At 44.1% G+C, this 24,587-nt stretch overlaps 1 protein-coding gene across 1 annotated transcript in view; it reads right to left on the bottom strand.

Moving 5' to 3' along the window:
- Positions 1-3,626: 3,626 nt before the first annotated feature.
- babam2 (BRISC and BRCA1 A complex member 2) overlaps positions 3,627-24,587 on the bottom strand; it is a 114,058-nt gene continuing 93,097 nt past the window's right edge. The window contains exons 8-12 of the mRNA XM_088931471.1: positions 17,061-17,160; positions 12,413-12,483; positions 10,358-10,440; positions 5,907-6,060; positions 3,627-4,195 (exon numbers count right to left, since the gene is read on the bottom strand). Of these exons, the coding sequence (XP_088787597.1) occupies positions 4,132-4,195; positions 5,907-6,060; positions 10,358-10,440; positions 12,413-12,483; positions 17,061-17,160 (472 nt within the window). The 3' untranslated portion in view covers positions 3,627-4,131. The remainder of the gene's footprint in view (positions 4,196-5,906; positions 6,061-10,357; positions 10,441-12,412; positions 12,484-17,060; positions 17,161-24,587) is intronic.

The following is a 24,587-nucleotide window of genomic DNA, read 5'->3' as shown; positions in this document are numbered from 1 at the left end:
CCCAAATGCATGGCCGTAGAAAGGCAAGGGTGTGCAACAATTTCAGTTGGCATTATTCTGTTTAAAGTACATCCCCCCCTTCTGTCTTGCATATCTCAGGCCCTCCATTACATCAACTAAACCAAGATATTTGCTATGATAATGATTGTGCAACCACTTTCTTCCACTTTGTGATTGCTTGTTTTTCTGTTACGTGAGTGTGGTGTTCCGAACAATGCAGAAAACACCAGCAGTAATATCATGCAAAAACTCAGAGAGATTCTCCCTCTAAATCGTCCACAAGGAAGTTCTGACTGACAAAAGCTGCCTTTTGGCTTTTCAAAGTTTGGGGTAGAAAGACACTCTATAGTGTAGCAAGTGAATGCTGTGTCTGGAAGCCCATTAAAATCCAAACTGTTTAAAAGCAGCTCCGAGAAAAAAAAAATATTTTTAAAATAGGCAATGATGATATTTTTGAGGAAGAAAAACAAAAATGTATTCAAATGTTCGATACAAGAGGGGCATTATTGTGGTGGGATCAGATTTCAGCATTAAAACATTTCAAATTTTGATATTAAAATCAAACTTAAAATCAAATCTGTATCCCTCCTAAAAGAAGCGTTGAGAGAACTGCTCCCGTGGCAGAATTTCTACATATTGTGGTTATTACTGTCATTATTATTAAGTCATTATGAAGCTGATTGTCCATCGCTGTCTGGCAGAAATCTTTCATTCTTCCTGGACATCTCTGGCTAATTTCCCCTAGATTGGTGGCAACAAAAAACATGAATCTCTTTCTCCTCATCTCCCAAATTCGCTAAGCCTCTGGGCTCTTTATCCTCAGCATTGCAGCATCAGCTCTTCTGAATACCAAATGCCATGACAATCGCCTTGCATCCATTCTCCCCCATTTCTTCTATCGTGTCAGTCTTTATTTGTGAGCACAGCAAGTCCCCCCAGTCGTCAATATGGAAGAAAGCTTTCCCCTCTCCAAGGAATTGTGAAAATAAAAAGAGATGCAAAAAATAGCACACGTTGACAACTTGCAGAATTTGGATAAAAAATCAAATGAAAAGCAAGTAGGCATTGCAGTTGGCAGGTTCAGGTATTTCAGATTTTCTACTTTTCCTGATGGTTAGCTTCGGTATGCTGTGCTGTCCTCTGTTTCAACTTCTGAGACAGGCTGGGGAAGGCAGACCTTGGTGATTTCAGATTAACTAATGCAACACCAGCACAGGAAGCAAGACCAAATGTGCTTTATTAGTACTGTATATACCTGTTATATACCTGGAGTGTCAGGAGGGATACACTCAGGATGGGACATCAGGAATCTGGGGCGTCAGGAGGGATACACTCAGGATGGGACATCGGTAATCTGGGGTGCCAGGAGGGATACACTCAGGATGGGACATCAGGAATCTGGGGCGCCAGGAGGGATACACTCTGGATGGGACATCAGTAATCTGGGGCGCCAGGAGGGATACACTCTGGATGGGACATCAGTAATCTGGGGCGTCAGGAGGGATACACTCAGGATGGGACATCAGTGCACCACAGCAGTGCAGGAATACTTGTAAGAATTATCTGTGTATGAAAGGCGTGCAGACTTATGCAGAGAGTGGAGTTTTTCAAAGCAAAAGACAGATGGAATCAAAACTGCTGCTAAGAATGTTTTAATGGCAGGTTGGGAAAGGTCACAATGAGAAATGTAGCATAATAAAAAAGACAAAAAGAATCTTGTTTTTAATTATTTTATTAAAAGACTTGATGCTAACAAATGCCCCAGAAACATTCACCCTTTACTTCCCAATTAAACATGACAGTTCCTGCATTGTGAACAATAAATACAGCACAGGGCACGCCCAAAGGCCAAGCAAGACCTCTGAGAGTGACCCTCTTTCTTAATGATGGAAATCGGCACGCACACACCCATGTGCACAGCAGCACAAACACACAGCCCCTGTCCTAATTTCCTAACTGGCTACCCATTCAGAGAAAGACTTACTACTCTTTCTATGGCACAACTGAATTTTGTTATGCCCTCGAGCTTCTAGACAGATAACCGATAATTCACATTGAAAAGCTAGGGACTCTTGGTGGAGTTCTGCATGTCTAACACACCCACATGGTATGTTACTTATCACTAAGCACTTGTCCTGCGCAGCTACAGCACTAAACTAGGGGCAAAGTAACATACATAGTCAGCTTATTTTATAAAGGTGCCCCTTTATATTGCCTGTTTCCACTAAGAGTCTCACACTAATACACCATAAATCAACCCTTGTGTACCACCCTGGGTCATCGTCTGTGTCCACGCCACTTCCAGACGGAAAGCAGGGACGGTAGGACTTGCATGCCTTTCCCCATCGTTAGATATGCTCTTGTTTTCTGGAACTGCCATGCTCTCAAATTCTTAATTGCAGCTTTGCAGAATCATACAATTTCCTTTTTGATCCCAGCTTTCCTCCCTCCCCCCCCCCCCCCCCCCAGTCCTGGCTAAGTGGTTTTAAAAAACGCAGACACTGGCGCCAAACGGTCAGAACGTGAGACGCTACAGCTGTGTGAGAGACACGCCTGGCAAATGGCAAGGAGAGCAGGCAGGAAGGTGTGATACACTGGGACTGGTGGCCAACAAGTTCTGAACTGAATTAGTAGAGCACTGTGTGCAAACCTAAGAGTCTGCTCACACTGCCTCTGGACTCCCCACTTACCTGCTTTCCTAAGAGTCTGCTCACACTGCCTCTCGACTCCCCACTTACCTGCTGTCCTAAGAGTCTGCTCACACTGCCTCTGGACTCCCCACTTACCTGCTTTCCTAAGAGTCTGCTCACACTGCCTCTGGACTCCCTGCTTACCTGCTGTCCTAAGAGTCTGCTCACACTGCCTCTGGACTCCCCACTTACCTGCTGTCCTAAGAGCCTGCTCACACTGCCTCTGGACTCCCCACTTACCTGCTGTCCTAAGAGTCTGCTCACACTGCCTCTGGACTCCCTGCTTACCTGCTGTCCTAAGAGTCTGCTCACACTGCCTCTGGACTCCCCACTTACCTGCTGTCCTAAGAGCCTGCTCACACTGCCTCTGGACTCCCCACTTACCTGCTTTCCTAAGAGTCTGCTCACACTGCCTCTGGACTCCCCACTTACCTGCTGTCCTAAGAGCCTGCTCACACTGCCTCTGGACTCCCTGCTTACCTGCTGTCCTAAGAGTCTGCTCACACTGCCTCTGAACTCCCCACTTACCTGCTGTCCTAAGAGTCTGCTCACACTGCCTCTGGACTCCCTGCTTACCTGCTTTCCTAAGCCTGCTCCTGCTGCTGGTGAAGTGGTAGATGGACTGGAATGTGAAGGTGGACCACTGCTTACCTGTTCAAGCTTTTGAATGCTAATATGTGCCTGGCCTTTTCCCGAAGAGTTTCCTTCGTGCGGCTGCAATGCAAAAAACTGTGAATGTGCTGTGACCTCTGAAGCTCTTCTTGTATGATTACTGGTGATTTTTTTTTGCTATCCGAGGATCTGAACCTGTGCAGACAGCATGTCATCTACAATGCAGGTTGTTTTGTCTGTGTTTTTCTAAGTGATTCTGCTGCGATTTAAGGAGGGGAAGGGCTGACGTGTCATCTTCAAAAAGACTCAAGTCCTGCAGGAGCACATTGACCAAAGACACTGCCTTTATTTCAATAGATGTCACACAGAGGACACGTGGAGTACATCGGCCTTCACAAACGTGCACACTGTTTTTAAAGCAGCTGTCCAGCGCATGCAGAACACTAGTTCACCAGCATTCACTGAGCTTTATAAAACCATAGCTGGAGAGACGATTGTGCAGTAAGAGAGGGGAAAAAAATTGTGCAGATCCCAGTGATATGTACATACTGTATATTCCAGTCTTCTCAAGCAATGATTCCACATTTTCCTAAAGACTGTGCATTAATAACAACTGTCCTAAACCTGACATTGAATGTAAGACAAAAACAACAAACTAACAGAAAAACAACATTAACAGGTCCAATGTGGGCCTGACAACGTCAGCCATTTTTAAAAATCTGAACCATCCCTATGTGTGCTGCATTCAGCTACTGCCCCACACACCCTGGTTCCCCAGGATGGACAGTTCCCTGCTCCGTGTTGTCTCGTCTCTGCTGTTCCGGGTGCTCTAGAGTTTCCCGCTGGCGAACGCCCCTTCCTGGAACTGAGGGATGAAGCTCTTAAAGAAGGCCCTGTCAGAGGGGGGGGAGGGGGGGAGAGAGAGGTGTTATTGCCAAAGTGAAAGCAAAACCTGACCAGCCTCCCTGCACAGCTCTCACGCTGCTGTGTTTGTTAAGCTATCACAGGTTGATTTGAAACAATCTAGAAACGGGATTAAAAGTTCACTAAAACTACTGCAGGACACAGAGCTTTAAAATTAGTTCTAAAATAATTTTCTAGTGTTCTATACCATTTCAACGCCATTTATCGGTTGCTTATAACACATCTGCATAATAGTAATTGTGTGCCATTTATCAATGTTTTAATGATTTACATTATAATTAACATTAACAACAGATTTCTCATTATCAAAATATCCTTGCCGTATTATTAGTAGAAAGGAAAAACCGAAGGTAAATTACACCTTCAGTTTTTCACCTTCTTCGGATGGGCACACCTGAAAAAGGCTTATAATTCAGAATGTTGTGGTTTTTTCTTCCTGTCTTGTGTTGAATTGACATTTGCTCTTTCCTTTGCAACCAAAGCATGCTGACACAGCTCCCCATTTGAACCTGTATTATTAGTACCTCATTAACACACATTTGTCAATTTATCTGCCAGGGGTCTCCAATACCTGGTCCTGGAAGGCCTGTGTCTCTACAGGTTTTCGCTCCAGCTGGGCTCTTAATGAGCTCATTATTGGCTTAATTGAACCGGTTTACCAGCTTCTCCCAGCTCTTCAGGTGGAAATGAGTGAGGTCCAGGATTGAAGAATGAGTCAATGCAGCTCTAAAACCAGCAGCCTGCGGGCCTTCTGCTTCAGGAGCGACCCGTCTGAATTTTAAAGTGGCTGTCAGGGTTAGCAAGGTCACCGCAGTGCCCTTAAACGTCTGTATTTGTTTAAAGTCAGCAATCAGCAGTCAAACAAACTGTCAATAACACAGGCAAGGCAAAGAAGACTTTCGGAACATTTTCCATATTCGTGTCAAAACTCGAACAGAAATTACTGTAAATCACAAGTTCCCCCCCCCCACCCCGTCATTTTCCACTTTCCATTACAGGAGAATGGTGGAAAAAAAACGCCAAAGTTGTAATGAGTGACTCAAACTCCAACAGTGACTCTCTACTTGTCCCTTGCTTGTGATATCTGCCTGCCTAACCTGCCACTGAGCGTGTGGAGAAGCTGGACTGCTTGCCGAGAACGCTGGGAGCGATACCTGCTCAACACCGCAAAGGAAAGAGGAAATGTCTCAGCAGGACAGGAGGGAGGGTGTGGCAGCAGAGAACAAGAAACCGAAACACCGAGCTGTGGTTAATTAGCCTGAAGGCAACCGCTATTGTTTTTCACCATTTAGTGTAAATGTGAACAGTGGTTTGCATGTTCAGTATCACTCTCAGACTGAGTATTCGCTGTGTCCCTCTGTTAGATGGCATTATAAGGGGGAGGCCCTGTGAAAGAGTGCCGTCTAAAACAAAAAGAGATCAACTAGTTGATTTAACGGTTGATTAACTGGTGTACAGCAGGGATCCTCAATCCTACAGGTTTGCTCCCGAAGAGCTGGAAGAAGCAGATAAACTGGCACACTAAGACGGTCATGAGCTGATTCAGGTGTGAGGGGCGTGAGTCGGAGTGAAACTGTGGCGCCATGCACACAGCACCCCCTCCATGCTGTGTCTGGCTCTGCCCTGGAGTGCTCCCAGACCAGCATGGCGAAGCGAGAGAGGAGGAGCTGGCGGTCTTACTTGGCCCTCTTTGCCATCTCGTTGCCATCCCAGCGGGGGCTGTAAGGGTAGGACTTCTGCACCTGGGAGTAGAGCTGCCCGCTGCTGGTGAAGTGGTAGACGGACTGGAAGGTGAGGGTGGGCTGGTCCCGGGGGAAATACAGGGGCAGGTCGACTAGAAGATAAAGAGGGGAGTGGAGGGTAAAAACACAGAGCTCAGTCCCAAGAGTACACCAGTACAGCACAGTGAGGGCTGACAGAGCTGTAACCCCTGCAGCAATCTGTTACGCCTTCTACATCTATCCTTCTGAAAACACTGTGCAAATGTAGCGCCTGGAGCTCAGATGTCCATTTCGTATTCATATAAAATAATTTAAAAGCTTTAGGATAATGAAAGACATTGTAACCACGTGAAAGTTAAACGTGAACCTGATTTTTGTCTTTACAATCAATTCCATGGAAGTAGCAACCATCTTCCATGAAGAGGCCAGAACTGATTTAGAATTTACAGCATGTGCTGCGTCACTTTTGGAAAGATTCCCAAAAAAGATAGGGGTTACCTGCAATAGCCGGATATCAAGGCATCTTGCAGAAACGTTCCAGGTTTTACAAGGAGAAACAATTTTCAGTTAATAACAGACACTGGCATGGCCTCCCTGCTAAGACCTTTCCTGGTCATACATGCAAGTTACAACAGTGTTTTGAGGTCAAAACATAATGAGTTGGAAATTGACTTAATTCACTGTCTCATACTCAAACAGTTTCCAATTAATTATTCCAGGGAGCTGAAGGACAGCTCGTCAACAGCAGTTCCACTCTGTCAGTCTTACGGTGTAATAAACCCTTTATTGGCATATCTTATCCAAATATCCAATGCACCTGTGCAAAACACTTTGCAGCACTCCTCCTTTGAGCAATTAAACGGCAGTTTTCCTAATCTCTTTTGTTTCTTAAATTCTTCTTTATCGGAGTGAGTCTGAAGACAGGCAGGCAGATCAACTGTTGTGGGTTCATGGTTTCACGGCGAATAACCGTGAAGTGTTTGTGCCCGAGGCAGAGGCACAGCCGGGGTTATTAATTGTGAGGAGGTATAATTAGGATCCGAGTGCTGTACACATTGTGGCCAAGCACACAATGAAAAGAACAGATAATTACAGCAACGTAAAGGCTGCACAATGCTGGAAACTGGAGTCATTCTCACTGACATAAAATTGAGTCAAACCACGTGAAATTCAAACAATTCTAGGACACTTGTGATGCAAAAGGTGAAAGAAACGGGGCTGGTAGGTTGTACCCTCGGTGTTTCAAACACTGAGAGTGTAAACAATAATAATGCAGAGGCGTGGTTAGGGCTATGCTCCTGAGACCAGAGAGTCGTGGGTTCAAATCCCAGCTGGGACGCTGCTGTGCACTTACTGCACTCGGACCGCTCCACTAAAAAACCCTCTTGTACAAACATGTTGACATTGGAAATAAGGATTTTTTTTCTCGTATTGACTTAGGTGATTTAAAAATAAGGTTTCTTAAAAACCATGATGTTTGACTGCCTCTGATTGGCTCAGTCTCACTCATTCACAGGAGGTGAAAGTGTGTGAAAGGATCCAGGGAGGTCAGCCTTACAGCTGTAAAAAAATATATAGCAAGAGCTACAGCTGTTCAAACTGCCTGTCGGATCTCTCAGCAAAGGCACTGGCTCTGTGGATGGTGTGTGGTTAGAAAATCCCAGTATTTGTTAAAGCAGGTTTTTTTTTTACTTTGTTCATGTTTGGGAGATTACAATAGGAGTGCACTTCTATACTTCTAAGTAAATATTATGTCTTGTCCCGGACTCCTCAGTGAACATATTTGACTGGGAGTTCATTATGACCCAGGTGATTTGTAATTTAACTTTCATATTGAAATCAGAAATATAAGGAACTGGCATTTGATCTGACAGCCCCTGCCAATGAAGGAACTTGACAGAAGATACATTTAACAAATGAATACATTTGTATTTCAGAATCCTAGCCCTGCAAAAAAGGCTCTGAAAGCACAGACAACCTGACCATCTCTGTGAAGCTTCTAGTACAACAAGGAGAAGTTGTCCTAAGAAAAATGAACTGCATTTTAGTGCCTCATATTTACAGAAATTCTGTTTTTACTGGACATCGAAGATGTAGTAAATAACTTGATTAGCAGGAGTGCAAAGCAAAGGAGCATGTTCTGTTAAACAACATCATGAAGGGAGGGAGGTAGGGTCTGAGAGGCTCCTTGTCTGAACTACATTTCCCAGAAGGGTGTGGGGCTGGGAATGACCTGCCATCCTCAGTGACCTGACCGGTTGGAATAAGACAAATGGTCAGTTGACTGTTTAAAAAACAGTAAGCAGTGGCTTTTGGAGTCTGTCATTAACTTGCTGTCTGGGGACAAAAAGCAGATCCTCATTTAAGCAAATGGCACCAGAGGAAAAGAGGGAATGAAGGATGCAATCGATTGAGCAAACGGTTGTACGCACATTCGAGTTTTAAATAAAGAGACTATGTTTTGGAGCTGGTAAGAGGCTTATCTACCCGACAGTTATAACAGAGAGAGAAGGAAGACTTCACAAAGTTAGAATTACAAAGAGAAGCTTGGGCTTTTGTGTGTTTTGGTTTGGTTTTTGAGTTTTTTTTTATTACACTGTAAATAGAACAGCCCTTTCCCTTTACCTTACGACTGCTTGGCCTGTCTGTTTTACCAGGGCGTCCTGTTTATCACACCCTGCCCCAAGGCATGCCACACAGCTGTTTGAAAATGGTGGGAAAGACGGGCACGACGTGCTCCAACTTGGCACAACCAGTGTCGCCTGGAGCAAAAGGCATTTTAAAAGTCCCTTGCTGAGGTCCAACACCTATGGCTTCCAGCAGGGTGGGAGAGAGAGAGACCAGCGAGCTGCTGGGACACGTGTGTTGCAGACTGAGAGAGCACATGGACAACCTGACGAGTGGAACTTGCCACTTGCTTATTCAAAGCAGTGGCCTTGCTTTCCGAAACATCAGCAGATCTCATTCTGGAAGGGAAGGGCTGGGGGCTGAGCATCCAAAACCTCAACAAAACAGGAGAAATATGTGCCCTATCTGTGCCTTAGTTTTGAATCTAATTATACTCTCATCGTCATGGGTTATTCATCTGGGCAGTGCCTTTATCCAGGTAATGTAATAGGAATCAACATGCTTTTGTATCACTTTTATAAATGTAAGAATGGTTACAGTCGAGAGGAGGGCATTCAGCCCCCATCTAACCTTTTTGGTAGTTAGTAGTTAATTGACCCAGGAATCTCATTCATCTGTTTCAAAAAAGAAGCCAGGGAATCAGCTTCCCAGAACGCTTTGTGTAGAGAAGTGCTTCCTGTTCTGTTTTAAAAGCAAATGTAGCTCCCACTCGTGTCTTCTGATTTGTGTTTCACTGCTGATTCCGAATCAACATTTTCTAATCACTGTGGATAGAATGGTAAATGTAAAATGTAAAATGAGAAAACCTGCGCACAGTCAACACTGTGGAGGCTGAACACCAGTGCTGGCACTAACCTGCAGTGCAGGCGGCAGTACTGTTCAGAGGTCAGTGTTAAAGCTAAAGTCACACAACTTGTTTTCGCCTTTCTTGCTTCTGTCTTCACCGCAGACCAGCTTTGTGTGTTTAAGACTCATACTGAACACTTGGACATAACCTTCACTTCACTCCAGGGTCACCTGCCTTTTCTAATCTTTAAAAATCATTCCATGCAACATCTGATTTCACGCTAAATTCCAGGAGGGAAGAGGTTAATATATTCCCCTCTGGCACACATGACAGAGGAGGCTCTAGCTGGCTGTGCACCATTCAGAAAAGGGCGTTCATTTCCACCCACTGAAGCCTGTCAAGCCTGAGGGGTGTTACCTATTACAACACCAACTCTACCCATCCTTGCGGGTAAGAATTAAGACTGAAGATCAGTATCTTGTGACACGCCTAGATAACAATGACTTGATCAGCCCTGTCACCTTCTCTGACAGCCATGAATAAACCAGACACTTCAATGTGGCTTTGGACTTGATGGGTCTTGCTGACAGAAGACACTGTTAATCTACACTTCTACAACAGGACTCCTGCAAAAAGCAAGGGCATTTTCCAGCTACTGTATCTATCACTGCTTCACTACAAAGACCCAAAGACAATGCTGAAGTGCTAGCACATGTGTTTATATTCAATATCAAGTTTGTCAAACCCTTTTTGACCTCTGCCAAGTTCACCAAACGAATTCTGGAGCACACTCACGTCCCAGACTGGGAGACTGGGGACAGGGTGTGGGTGCTCTCTCTCTGCTGGTGGGAAAGAATACAGATATTTTTACAGATGCTTTTCCCTTGAGTGTCTTTCTTTGGAAATCTCTAACATCCAGCAGGGAGTTAAGACAGTGCTGGAGAGGGGACTGAAAGACTGGCCTGTGGTGAGCTGTAGGTGTGGGACGCACTCACTGTGAACCAGGCAGCAGAAGTCCTTCCACATGAGGAGCAGGGTGAGCTTGGTGAAGCCCTCTGCGTCATACTCCACAACACCCCTAAAACACACACACATTGGGGTTACTGAGGAGTCCCCCACTCCTGATCCCTGAGAAAACACACACACACATTGGGGTTACTGAGGAGTCCCCCACTCCTGATCCCTGAGAAAACACACACACACATTGGGGTTACTGAGGAGTCCCCCACTCCTGATCCCTGAGAAAACACACACACACATTGGGGTTACTGAGGAGTCCCCCACTCCTGATCCCTGAGAAAACACACACACACATTGGGGTTACTGAGGAGTCCCCCACTCCTGATCCCTGAGAAAACACACACACACATTGGGGTTACTGAGGAGTCCCCCACTCCTGATCCCTGAGAAAACACACACACACATTGGGGTTACTGAGGAGTCCCCCACTCCTGATCCCTGAGAAAACACACACACACATTGGGGTTACTGAGGAGTCCCCCACTCCTGATCCCTGAGAAAACACACACACACATTGGGGTTACTGAGGAGTCCCCCACTCCTGATCCCTGAGAAAACACACACACACATTGGGGTTACTGAGGAGTCCCCCACTCCTGATCCCTGAGAAAACACACACACACATTGGGGTTACTGAGGAGTCCCCCACTCCTGATCCCTGAGAAAACACACACACACATTGGGGTTACTGAGGAGTCCCCCACTCCTGATCCCTGAGAAAACACACACACACATTGGGGTTACTGAGGAGTCCCCCACTCCTGATCCCTGAGAAAACACACACACACATTGGGGTTACTGAGGAGTCCCCCACTCCTGATCCCTGAGAAAACACACACACACATTGGGGTTACTGAGGAGTCCCCCACTCCTGATCCCTGAGAAAACACACACACACATTGGGGTTACTGAGGAGTCCCCCACTCCTGATCCCTGAGAAAACACACACACACATTGGGGTTACTGAGGAGTCCCCCACTCCTGATCCCTGAGAAAACACACACACACATTGGGGTTACTGAGGAGTCCCCCACTCCTGATCCCTGAGAAAACACACACACACATTGGGGTTACTGAGGAGTCCCCCACTCCTGATCCCTGAGAAAACACACACACACATTGGGGTTACTGAGGAGTCCCCCACTCCTGATCCCTGAGAAAACACACACACACATTGGGGTTACTGAGGAGTCCCCCACTCCTGATCCCTGAGAAAACACACACACACACATTGGGGTTACTGAGGAGTCCCCCACTCCTGATCCCTGAGAAAACACACACACACATTGGGGTTACTGAGGAGTCCCCCACTCCTGATCCCTGAGAAAACACACACACACATTGGGGTTACTGAGGAGTCCCCCACTCCTGATCCCTGAGAAAACACACACACACATTGGGGTTACTGAGGAGTCCCCCACTCCTGATCCCTGAGAAAACACACACACACATTGGGGTTACTGAGGAGTCCCCCACTCCTGATCCCTGAGAAAACACACACACACATTGGGGTTACTGAGGAGTCCCCCACTCCTGATCCCTGAGAAAACACACACACACATTGGGGTTACTGAGGAGTCCCCCACTCCTGATCCCTGAGAAAACACACACACACATTGGGGTTACTGAGGAGTCCCCCACTCCTGATCCCTGAGAAAACACACACACACACATATTGGGGTTACTGAGGAGTCCCCCACTCCTGATCCCTGAGAAAACACACACACACATTGGGGTTACTGAGGAGTCCCCCACTCCTGATCCCTGAGAAAACACACACACACATTGGGGTTACTGAGGAGTCCCCCACTCCTGATCCCTGAGAAAACACACACACACACATATTGGGGTTACTGAAGAGCCCCCAGTCCTGCTCCCTGAGAAAACACACTCTGTCATTGTACAGTAATCCACACAGTCACAGACAGAGTCTGTCACACTTTACTGTCCTCCTGAAACACTCTTGTGGGAATTGTGTGAAGACACATATATGCACCAAGCCCAGTAATCCCATTCCAGAGCTCACTCACATCCCAAAGTAACTCAGGAAGGCAGCAATGTACTCTCTCCGCTTGTGGTAGCCTTGGATGACATACTGCACCTGAGAGAGAGAGAGAAAGAGAGACAGGAGTCAGGAGCAGATCAGTCTGTGAACAGCATAGCTTTGTTCCTCACAGGGAGGGCTTGGCCCAGGCAGACAGAGGTGTCCCTAATCCACAGGACATGCTCTTGGATCCTCCACAGCATTTTGGCCTATACCTCTAAAAAGAGTGGGGATTACAGAAAGGTAAAGCCTCACAGCTAACAGCCTCATGTCCTGCTCTGGACTAATGATGACGATCCCCCAGATCTGTTTCTCAATGTAAAAACTATCAACCGTTAGAAAGTTGATTTTCTGGAAAAAATATAATGCAACATAGACCTCAAAACTGTGATGAATCTACTGTATGTGATGCAAGTATTTTGTTTTTCAAGATGGACAAGATATTTTCGAGCTTTCCGTTAGTTTGAATAAAAAATCGATTGATAAGGAAGCTCTATCCCAGGGGCTGACGCACGTACTGAGTTTCAGGGAGTTTACCTAACTGTAAAATAAAGGATTTTTTCAAGCAGACATTAGTTATCCTCTCCAATAAGCTAAATGACTAATAAAGACAGAATATTTGTCATTGCGAGAATCAGCCTCACAATCTTGAAAACTTTGAGTCAGTGTCCACATGCCTCTTCTCCTACTCCTGATCTCTCTGCAGCCAGATGGGACATGTCTCAGAAGTGTCTCAAAGTAAGAGACTGCAGGGACCCCTTGTTTCTGAATTGTACCAAAATACACAATGTCAGAACATCAGAGGGAGTTCACTTTGACGTGATGCTCCAGTGCTTTTTGTAAAATGATGCCTGTGTTAGGGCTCCCTGCCCTTCAGTGACACAACAGCGGAAAACAATGCAGTTCCTTAGGGCATTTAAACAAGGGACTGCTTAAGACAAGAAAAATGCATGTTATTTTGATAAAGGACGCAATTTATCAGATTAAAATGTCAAAGTACAGTGAAGAGAAACACACAAGATTTCTGAGCGTTTAGGAGCTGGAGCTGTCATTCAGAGCTGCCATTAGCAGTGCAGATCCACAAAACCAGGAGGACACATTCCAGGAAGAAAATATCCGGCACGGTCCAAAAGCTAACTGGTGGTGTAGTATGTGCAACAGGCATGTTTGAAAGCAAACTACATCATGAGGTGTTTTATAATGAAAGAATGTTAGCACTCCATTCCAGTTAGCCTCTGAGACAGTCCTCTCTCTTCAACTGGACAGCTAACACTACCCAGCCCTCCGGGGGACATACTGTAACCTACACTATTCCCTTCTTAAGACACGATGACTCTAAGCTACAATTCAGCCACAGGAGAACATGTTTGGTTCTCCTATCTCCTCTAATGCAATGTTGAGCTTCTAGTAAAACACTACAAGAAAAACAGAGCCAAGCCAGGGTATCTGAACTCCTGGCTACAGCCTCTTATCATTTGCTTTTGTCAATGCCCACTGTACCGCAAACAGGTGTGCAACATGCCGATCTTATCAGAATCAACAAATTGTGCTACCTTTTTTTCCCATCTAATGTGCAGGAAAAGTCCTTCCAAATTTTATTATAGCCTCTCAGCTGGTAAATTTACAGTAGGTTGTGAAAGCTGACATACCTATTGGAAAAGGTGAAAGGACTAAAAGGACATTGTACAGTAGTTACATTGTTGACTTCCTTGAACAGCCCGTGAGAATGGTTCTTCCATCACTGGTCATCTGATGGGTGAATAAGGGAACAATTCTAACACCGACACTGGTCGAGAAACCTCAAAACCCCCAATAACGCCACTTTGCTATAAATTCACTAATATTTCTTGGATGTCAGATTCTTCTACTGCAATACCGAACCCCATATTTAGATGGATTCTGCAGCTAACTTAAAAGAAACTCACATTACAAGGTAAAGCAAAAAAAAAAAATGTAGTGATTACGTAAGACAAATCTTTATATTACAAGGCGATGCAAACAAGTCTTAACATGTTAAAACCATGTGCATCCAAACAAACATTCTTTATTTGTGAACATATTTTATTGCTTGATAATGTAACCACACCTCACCATCCAACCATCATCCATTGTCAGTGTCAGTGGGGAATTGCTGTTCATTTAGAATAGCTGTAGAAATATTTCTTTCAAGTATCAAAGGTAAAACAGTGGCCAGATGTTCTGAGAGACAGAGAAGCTCGTGCACAATTCTCTTCTGGCAGGTTTGTTATTTCAAAGGAATCAGATCTCATTCTTTGACGATCCTGCAGAGGTTACTGCTGTTGGTGAGCAGTCAGCACTATGACGTACACCGACAAAGAACAGAGCTGACACAGTTCTACCCCACAGGAACAGAAACTTGCCAAGTCGAGCAAAGACCACTTGTACTGTACATAAATGCATGTTTAAAGCACACGCATTATTGGAAAGAGATAAAGAATTGCTGTGATTGTAAAAAAAAAGCATTAGAGTTACATTTTTGATCAATGAGTAGCACAAGAATCAGTAATATTAGCAGTCTCTATATAACAAGGAAGGTTTTAGGAAAGAAGCAACAGGGTTTTTAACACTAGTTTTCCAGATGTGTGTCTGCAGGTTTCCTTTCCAAATTAACTCTCTATTACATATTCTTAATCCTTAATTATTTAAGCTCTCAAAAAGCTTGAAATTTAAGAACACCTTCAAAAAGTGGCAAACGAGTTTTTAGAATCTGCTTGAAGTCAACAGCTTTTAAGAAGATGGTAACAAGTGAAATGAGAAAATAATGCAAATTTGTAGTTCCATTAAGGCTTGAGAATAACTGAATCCGCTGAACCCAAATGGGCTAGATGGGACAAACAGCCTCCTCTTTTATGTATCTCTTATGTTTTTATGAAGACCATCAGACATGGAGGTGCCACATTACCAGGGTGGAAAAACCACATTGAACCAGGGGTAAATGTGGTCCCAGGGTCAGTGCAGGAAACGAGACCAGTTTCTAAACTGAGAAAACACTTCAAAACTGAGAAGCACAGGAGGAGGATCAATGTACAGTAGACAGTGACGGGCATGAAGAACAGATTTAAGACGGTACAGATGTCCTGTGATTGGGATCTGTCGAGGCCGAGCGTGATGATATCTGAGAGAACACTCGGGTATTTGCAAAGGTATTTAACTGAGTGGAGAACATGACTTCCCTAAAGCTCTGAAAGAAAAGAAGGATAATGTAAAAGTGATTGTGAAAAGAAAGGGGAGAGTATAGTGGCTTGAGTGGGCAGATAACATCCTGTTTCTTTCGTAACTGCAGATACTTTCCTCTTTTCTAGGACCCTTAGAACTCTAGGAACACTGCAGAACACACCTATTACCTTGCAGTCGAACAATTTACACAGTGGAATGCAAATCATCCAGGAGTAATGAGTGGGCAGATGTCAGATCAGCACAAATTAGGTGAGTAGCTGCACAGGATATGCATTTTTTAAATACCTGACTGTAACAGCCTGTGTACTGTGAATCTTGTTGGATAATTTCTGTCACATTCTCTGCACTCATCATCATGTGTGGAAGCACAGAAAGGTTGAATTTATCTGTACATTCCAGCTCCACTTAAGATAGGTTTAGTGCTCTCAGTGCAATTTTAGAGCAGTCTGGTAAATTAGAGACTGAACTCCACTTTCCTAACTGCTCCATTTAGGCAAGGCACATCAGTACAAGCCTTGTTATTTATAATGGATTGCATTTATACAACATTTTTACATCCCAAGGGATCACAAGACTTGCAGCGATGAGAAGAGAGTCGAAGGCTTGTGAGCTGCAGTTGTCTGCGCATGGAAGATGAGTAAGAGGACCCAACATGACTGTCACAGGGTGTGGGCTTGAATCCCAGATGAGACACTGCTGTTGTACCCTTGCAAAAATTACTTTACCCATCTAGGTCCAGTAAAATACCCAGCTGGAGGAATGGGTAACAAATGTAAGTTGCTCTGGATAAAAGCAGCAGCCAAATCAATCAAAATAAATTAGTGAGGCATTCAGGTGCCGGCTGTGAAAACCGCTGTATCTGCGTGTGCAGGGACTACACCTAGGACAGAGTACAGCATGGACATTTCCACACAGCTGGTAAAACCCAACTCTCCTTTACACACACAGAGATGGCTCCAGCGACTAGAGTGTAGAATCTCAATCTACTGCCCACACTGGCTCACAGCAGTGCCATACTGCGCAGATAGAAACAGAAACACATAGAATCACACCCTAGGATATGTGTTTGAACTCCTTCTGTACAAAATGATTACCTTTATGGTATTCTGTATGGCTCTCCTTTTGGAATTTTACAGGTCCCCCGTGCAACATGAATTTCACTTCCAGAGGGCAAAAACTAAAAATCTATCGGAATTGAGCATGTATGAGTATTTCATTGAGCGTATGTGGTAACTGTAGCAAACGTAAATTTGATTGTTTCATATTGCAGATGGAAAGAAAAAAATAAACTGTCAGTCACACTCTGGATCCTCATTTTCTTGAGACTTAAAAGAAATAACTTGGCGAAGTGATGGGATCAGTTAACAGCTGTCATCAATCTCCAGCTGTCCATATTTCTCACCTCACACACGGTATCACGTTCTCTGTCTTCTTACCTTGTTGGTGAGCAACTGGCAGACCTGAGGTACATAGTCAATGAGGCAGCCGCCACCGGGGAATGCTGGGATATGGAGAGCTGAGGACCCTCCCAGCGCGCTGATGGTGAGAAGAAAGTCTTTACTGTCACAGCTCACAGCCGAAAATAGCACTGCTATGCTCACTCGCACCGCACACTGACAATACTGCTGCATGCACACGGAGCTCACGGAAAAAACACACTAAACAACACATTACACACAAAACAGTGCATGTCCAGCCACACACTCACACACCACAGGCTTTTACACCAACTGTCACGTGCCCACAATACAAATCAATTGCACACGTCTCATATACACGTTGAACATAACACACAGACAACACAAACACATTCCCTTTCCAATCGCTAACAAAGATATCAGCTGCACAGATAACTTGACAAAAATACAACACAGCTACAACGTAACACTGCACGACAGCAGAATGACGACACCCAAGTTAAGCTTTTAAAGACACAAATTTATGCTAAACCATTTTTGGTCAGTCAAGAAAAGCCTGCCTGGCTTGCTCCACTGATTTTAATCTATCACATATTATTAGCACATCTTGGTCTTGAAATGTAAGCTGGACTATTCACTACATTGGGCAACAATGAACGCAAGTACAGAACACTATATTTTACACCAGATACTGGGGATTTCTCTGCAAAGACAGAAATGTCGCAAACAGGTATATAGTTAGCACATTACATAGAGGACAAAAACAACGGGAGGGAGTGAGAATGGAGGTAATTTGATCTGCATGATTAAAATAGCACCAACTCTTTCTTTTCCTGTTTTCCCTATTCAGTACAGTGTTTATTCAAAAGTCTATATCAACAGACCCGTCTCCCTCTGAGCGGAGGGAATGTTTTCTTTCTGTATTATGAAACTAGAATGTGTCTCTACAATGAAGTAATGCGTTGTACTGTCATAGCATTCTGGGCCAAGCACATAAACAAAAACAATAACTATTATTCTGGGTCCATGACTGATCATTAAGCTTTTCTTCTACGGTCATTCTTTAGCGAGCTCGATTGAGGAAGACCTGCTCATTTCAGCAGGAAGAAGGCAGCTCTACTGAGAAGGGCACTGGCTCCACCATTTCAGCATAAGTGGACAGAGTCCTAGGGAAAACTCACGTGAGAAACTGGCAAGAAAATGTACAATACCTTTCAGTTTAAGGCCAGGAGTCAGAAATTCAATACGTGTAAGGCCTCGTGCCTTCTGGTTTGTCGTCTACCTGCATTCTTAATTACATTAATTAGACCAATTTTTAATTAGCTACATAATTGTAATACTTCTAAACTGGCTCTGTGGTGATTTATAGATAATCGTACCTTTAATATAGTGAACGTCTTGGGGAATGAACTGTTAAAGACCTTTGGAAAAGTCCTGCATATGTCTAATTTAGAAAAAAAAACCTTGTTTAATTGACTAATCAGGTTGGAAGAAAACCCGGGAGACACGGGGCCCTGCAGCCTGGGACACTGTCTCTGTGTGGACTCCTTGTTGGTGATCACAAAAGATCATGATCAGGAACTTAACCACAGATCTTTCTGGCAAACTGTTTATTCACACTAACTTATGAGACAACATGATCTACTGTAACAAATGAAATTAAGTCTTTGTGCCGCAGTGTTGTCTTCTGCAATAGAAAAACACCGTTTGGCATGGCTGACATCTGCTTCCAATGCTGAAAAGGACTTTTTGCAGTGCGGAGTTCTGGAAGAGCTTGAGTGGCCTCACTGAGGTTTGTATTCCACTTATTTCACTGGAATACTGCGGAATTCCTGAGGTTCATGGCACGCCACGAGATGCACAGGGCTGGGACTTCAGGCCCAAATGGAAAATAAGGAAAATGAACAATAAAGTGCTCTCTCCTCAAAACAGGAAGTACAACACGTTCCTCCAAACGACCACATTGTTTCAGCAATAAGGAAATGAACAACAGAATAAAAACACCACATTAAATACACTAATCTCTATATTTTAGGGAAATATAAAATACAAAACTTAAAATCAGATTCTGTGGGTAATGACAAACTTAGGGACCAATATTAATCAAAATTAAACTCACAAGAACTAGTCATGATCAGTGAAACACTGAGTCATGCACAGATCTCTTTATCTCTTTAAATGAAGGAGTTCAGAATAAATCCTTTTTAATGTTAACTGTGCTTTTTTAAGGCTTCACTTTCTGCAATGACAAACCCGAAACCTAACCTGAACACAGCTGTGAACTTTTAAGGACCTTTAAGAAAATGGAGGCATGAAATGTTTTATATGGAGGAAAGCCATTTTCTTATCTTTTTAAAAGCATGGAGACAGATGCTGGGCCTGTAATTTCAGTGCAGATAATTCTCTTGAGTGGATGAAAAGAAACTCCTACTTTAATGGACTTGGGGAGAGGGCGGGGTGCAGGATGGGAAAAGGAAGAATAAAAGGAATCCAGCCCGACTCCTCTGCCCCCACGTCTTGCGCATTTCTGTGGACGTGCGTGTGGGGAGGGCTGTCACTCGGCAGGTGCGTTGCCTCATCGGAGAGCGAGGCCAGCGCGCCGAGGGCTCTGGAAGCTCTGGGACCCTGGGGTGGAGAAACAGGCTGCCGGAGCTCTCGCGGCGCGCCGCACATCGGCCGCCAGGGGCACTGGCAGACGTCAGGCGCTTCTTCGCACCGCGACGCCACCCTGGCACGGAGGCACACGGAACCGCCAGCTGGCGGGACCGGGAGAGCCAGACACGGAGAGGCAGGAATGTGAAGGGTGCACTTCCGGCCCCCAGGGGGCAGGGAAGGAGGGAGGGCGAGTTGGGTGTGGCTGCCGATAAGACAACAGTGTTTAACCTGAGGGAGTGGAATTTGAACTGGCAGGTCCAGCACACCCTCGGACACAGCCCTTTCTGCTTGGGTAACCTGAGGGATCCTTCACTGCAACAGGAAGAGGACTGTTCATGCGAATCATATGTTCTCCACATGACGATGCTTGGAATGGGTCCTGCTCCTGAAGAGCATTTGAAAAGGCATTTCAAAGTTGCTTTTGAGGGGCAAACAAACAGAGAAACTTGTGATCTCTGATGTTATGTTCTTATGTGTCATGAAGAAATTAAACACCTTTGGTCTTTGTTCATGACAACGAGAAAGCTTCATTGAAACTGTTTCAAAATATCATATTACGTGGTGCATATTGTTTATTTTGCAGAACACTGCAAAAAACATTAAAAGAAGACATTGAATGGCAAAAAACATGGTTTTATGCAAAGAACTTAAAAAGAAAAAGAAAGATCAATGCAAAGAACTTAAGCAAGTAACCACATTGGACTACAGACCCAAGAAAGCAGTAAAAGTTAAATATTTCTGTACAGCCCAAAAGAGGATATGTTAAATAATAATAGCTCTTTCCATACACTGTATATAGTGCCATGTTTGTCTTAAAGCATTTTAAATGTACAGGAGGGGGAGCCACTTCATTCCTCACTAGAATCCCACCTGGGTGACACACCAGCAGCCCCACCTGGGAGTCACACAGCGGCCATTCTGCACCATGAGTGCACTGCAGAATGGATCACATGAAGTGACAAATTGTTTAGCCAACTGAAATAAGGAGGGGCTTAAGAAAAGAAGGCCAGAATTTGCAATCCCAGATTGGACAGAAAAGGCTGTCTTTCTAAGTCATCTAGATACAAAATGTTTTAACAAGAACGGACTGCAAAATTCAGATTTTGTCAGCCTGTGGTTAGTCACTCCTTTAAGAAGTGCAGTTCAAGCTCATTTCAAATGAATTTAAATAGACATCTTAGCAGCAACGTCTTTGCATTGGAGACCTTTGATAAGTTATCAGGTGCCATTAAGCACTCCACACACAATACAGAGTTAGTTACACTAAGGTAACAAGGGCTGAATTTACATGGCTATTTGACTTTAACCACTGAACAAAACTCTAGATAAGACCAATAGCTTCAGCACACACCCTTGGGAAGACAGAGTGTTTTGTTGTGTAAATTGCAGTCAGCAGTCAGTTCTTCCCCTATCTTTGTGCAATGTCATCCTATTGCAGGATCAGGTTGGCCAGGCCTCTGACCTGCTGGTGACACGGTACATAACAAGCGTGAATTTTACGTCACGGGGTGACACTCACCCACTGCATTATGAAAAAGGTGCAAAAACTACAAGCAGCTTCATAGTGCAGTGAAGGTCATACTCTCTGCCTTGCTGGAATTCCACTGTGAATTTGCATTTCTTCCATCTGGGAGATACCTTTGTGCCCCCAAGATGTAACCAAATTCGACAGTAAATAGTTTATCCACTCTGCAATTTCACTCTTAAATAATGTAAAGCAATTTGTTTATTTCAGGAAATATAGTTTGTCCAAACCTCTTTGATCTTTCATTGGTGTTTGAACTACATTTTTTCATGTGCATGTCCAGATGGGACAAAGGAACAAATTCATTATAAGGCAGGACTGTTTTCGAAGCATTAGGTATATGACCAACCTGAAGCACTCTGGAGCTCACAGGTAAGTCAAACTATGTTTCAGAATCAGGAAAGCTACTCTTCTTCCAAACTTGTGCACTCTCCATTTACTGCAGGAATGGAGAGGGTCTGTGCAGACAAAACACGATGAACTCCATCAGTTTCAGTATCAGTTCAAAGGGTGGTGGGCTTTATTAGGCTGGGACTTTCCAAGGCTGAGATCCAAAAAAACACATGGAGGAGGTAATGATGTGATTACCCAATCTAATAGACACACATACATAGAAAACAACCAAATCGGCACTAAGCTCTTAATCCCACTGAAGATGAAGCGCAATCTTTTTTTTTTTTCGCTGCTTGTAACCCTGAATCAAAAACGTATCTTTCCTCGATGTGGGGAATTAATTAACAGGGATGTCACACTTTTCACATCGCTCTGCCAGCCGCTCGGCTGAAGAGCAATTACTGCTGTTAGCCAGAGCCTTCCTGAAACAAAGCAGCTCCTGCCTTTACAGGAGACAGTGCCATTCAGCACTGGGTAACTGGGGCTCTAATCTCGGCACTCCCACACGTTTCAAAGGCGCTCGCAAGACGCAAGAGGATTACTTTCATTGCCCTGCTTAAGCCAGCCAGCCAGCTTCATTTTTAATGTCTTCCCGAACTGTGTTTCAGCTTTGATGCCCATTATATTTCATTACAACCATAATTATATGAGGATATTCCCACTTCTCCGGCTCTGACTTCTGCAACGTGTATATACAGTACCCGCAATAATGCAAAGAGCCTTTGAAACACACTGCTTGCATGTTCTGTTCCTGTTTCTTCTTCACTGCTAGTACCCGTGAGCTCACCTGACATTAGCCCAATGCTACATGCCTTCAGAGGCCTGTATTTCTTGAACGCTCAGTGACTTGAGAACTAATGTGGTTGCAGCTTTGGCTTTCAGTTTCTGCTGTGATGCCTCTCTCCACATTGTAGGGAAGCAAGATGCCACAGCGCAGCCCAGTGAAGTAATGACATGAGTCTAGTCTTATGGAAGGCCTTTCCGGAGAGCAACAGATAGTGATACAAATGTATCTCCTCCCGCTATTCTCTGAACACGAGCATTTCCAAGCATTTCTTATACATCAAAACATCTTTCTGAGTTACCACAAATGCCATGTTTAGGAGACAGACTATTGAACACATATTTACGCACAACATAAAGATGACCCTACACAGTGCATAGTACAGTAGTAGTTTTAACACAGTGTATTGTCCACCTTCCAGTAGCTCTGAAATGAACACACTCTGCAGTCCACACAGCAAGTGTCTGTCTCTTCTTCAGAGTGTACAGGGCTTAACCAAATATAAAATGGACCCTTTCACACACGCAGATCAAACTGCACAACATGTACAACATCTGTCATTCCAGATTTTAGGGCTAGAGAAGCAAGCTTTCCAATTAAGCATCATCCTTCCTGTTTAATAAGATGATGTTTGGAATTGTAATGTACATGTCTTGATCTCCCTTGCACTCCTTTATTCTAGAAATGGCAAGCTGGTAATAAACCACAACCAAGACACATCTAAGACATCTCAGAAGAGTTTTGGGCTGTCTGACTTCTCATATGCCCAAATGAAATGTTTATAACAATCTCCAAAAAGGTCCTAACATAGAAGAAAATACCTACCTCGTTCAAACCCATGAGTACACAAACAGTGGAAATGTATGACTACACATTACAAAATTAGAGATGTGCCTTGGTTTAAAATAGCTGACTCTTAAGAAGATGCTCATCAACTATTTTGCAGCAGATTTTCATCTGAATAAAATCCCCTTTTCCCCTTTTTTTACAGATGGGCACAATTTTGAGTTCCGGATGAACATTGATTAGTTAAATGTATGTCATCTTAGACCAGTAACTGCTTAGAAGAACACTGTCTTTTTCTAGATATGGTATGGTGTTGATGTTTGTGTGGATTCAACACAGAGAACTGTGGCAAATAGCCAAATTCACACACAACCAAGTCCACCCTATTCCATCACATAGTGTACTACAGTATATAGTATGTATGGTTCAAAGACAAACAGTAAGTAACCCTCCCTTATATGATAGAGTATTAACGTATTGGCTTTAAGATAATCTAAATTAACAGGGATCAACTAAGCAAAACAACAGTTTCACAAACTTACTCATCGACTAAAACAAGCAACATAAATCCCTCATCTCTGTCCAGCAGATGCCTGCACTTTCTCTCTCTGCCTCTGAGATCAGCACACCCCACTGTAACGAAAAGGACAATCAAACTGTCAGTGAGCTTGTAAAGTTGTCTTCAGCTTGTCAATCTCTATGGCACAGACGCAGCACCATGCGTGTCACAACACACAAACAAGACCACGCTGGGATGCGGATGTTGGGTAGCGAGGACTTGGGCCGGGGGCAGGGCGAGGCTCACTCACGAGTCCGATTTGTCTCATGATCCTAGTCTGTGGTGCACCTAATGTAAAAATTGCACTTCAGCATGGCTTCATCCCGCTCTGCCCTTCTTCCCTCCAAGACCCTGCTGGGCAGACCGAATTGCAAATTCGGGAATTTGCTAATGTTCAATTTGCAGTAGTCGAGACCTTGCTGTACTGCACATTCTACTGACACCATGAACAATTAAATAGGGCCAATTTCTTCACAAATTATTTTTAATCCTAAACAAATCTTTCTGTAAGAGGCTCAGCGTGCACTAAAAAAGACTCCGACAACGGTGCCTGTTTCCTCTAGAAACAACAGCTTTATCAAATACTACACAGCAACTCATTGGCATAAATCACAGGCAATTAAGCTGCAGCCAACCATTAAGTCGAGACAAAAAGAAAATGCTATTGGCTAAGAGCTGAATCTTGCCTAGCAACATGGGCTGTAGACAGTTTTTAAGCAGAGAGAAGGACTTGATTATTACAGCAGCAGAAGCACAGAGATGTGGGAGAGAATATTCTTTAGCTAGAGCATACATTACCCTAATGGTCACTATAACCTTTAAACACACAGCATGGAAACTGTG

This window comes from Atractosteus spatula, chromosome 2 (assembly GCF_055471065.1).
Source record: "Atractosteus spatula isolate fAtrSpa1 chromosome 2, fAtrSpa1.hap1, whole genome shotgun sequence".
In the NCBI taxonomy this organism is placed as follows: domain Eukaryota; kingdom Metazoa; phylum Chordata; class Actinopteri; order Semionotiformes; family Lepisosteidae; genus Atractosteus; species Atractosteus spatula.
The sequence above is the reverse complement of the archived record's forward strand: the minus strand, read 5'-3'. Positions and strand labels throughout refer to the sequence as shown.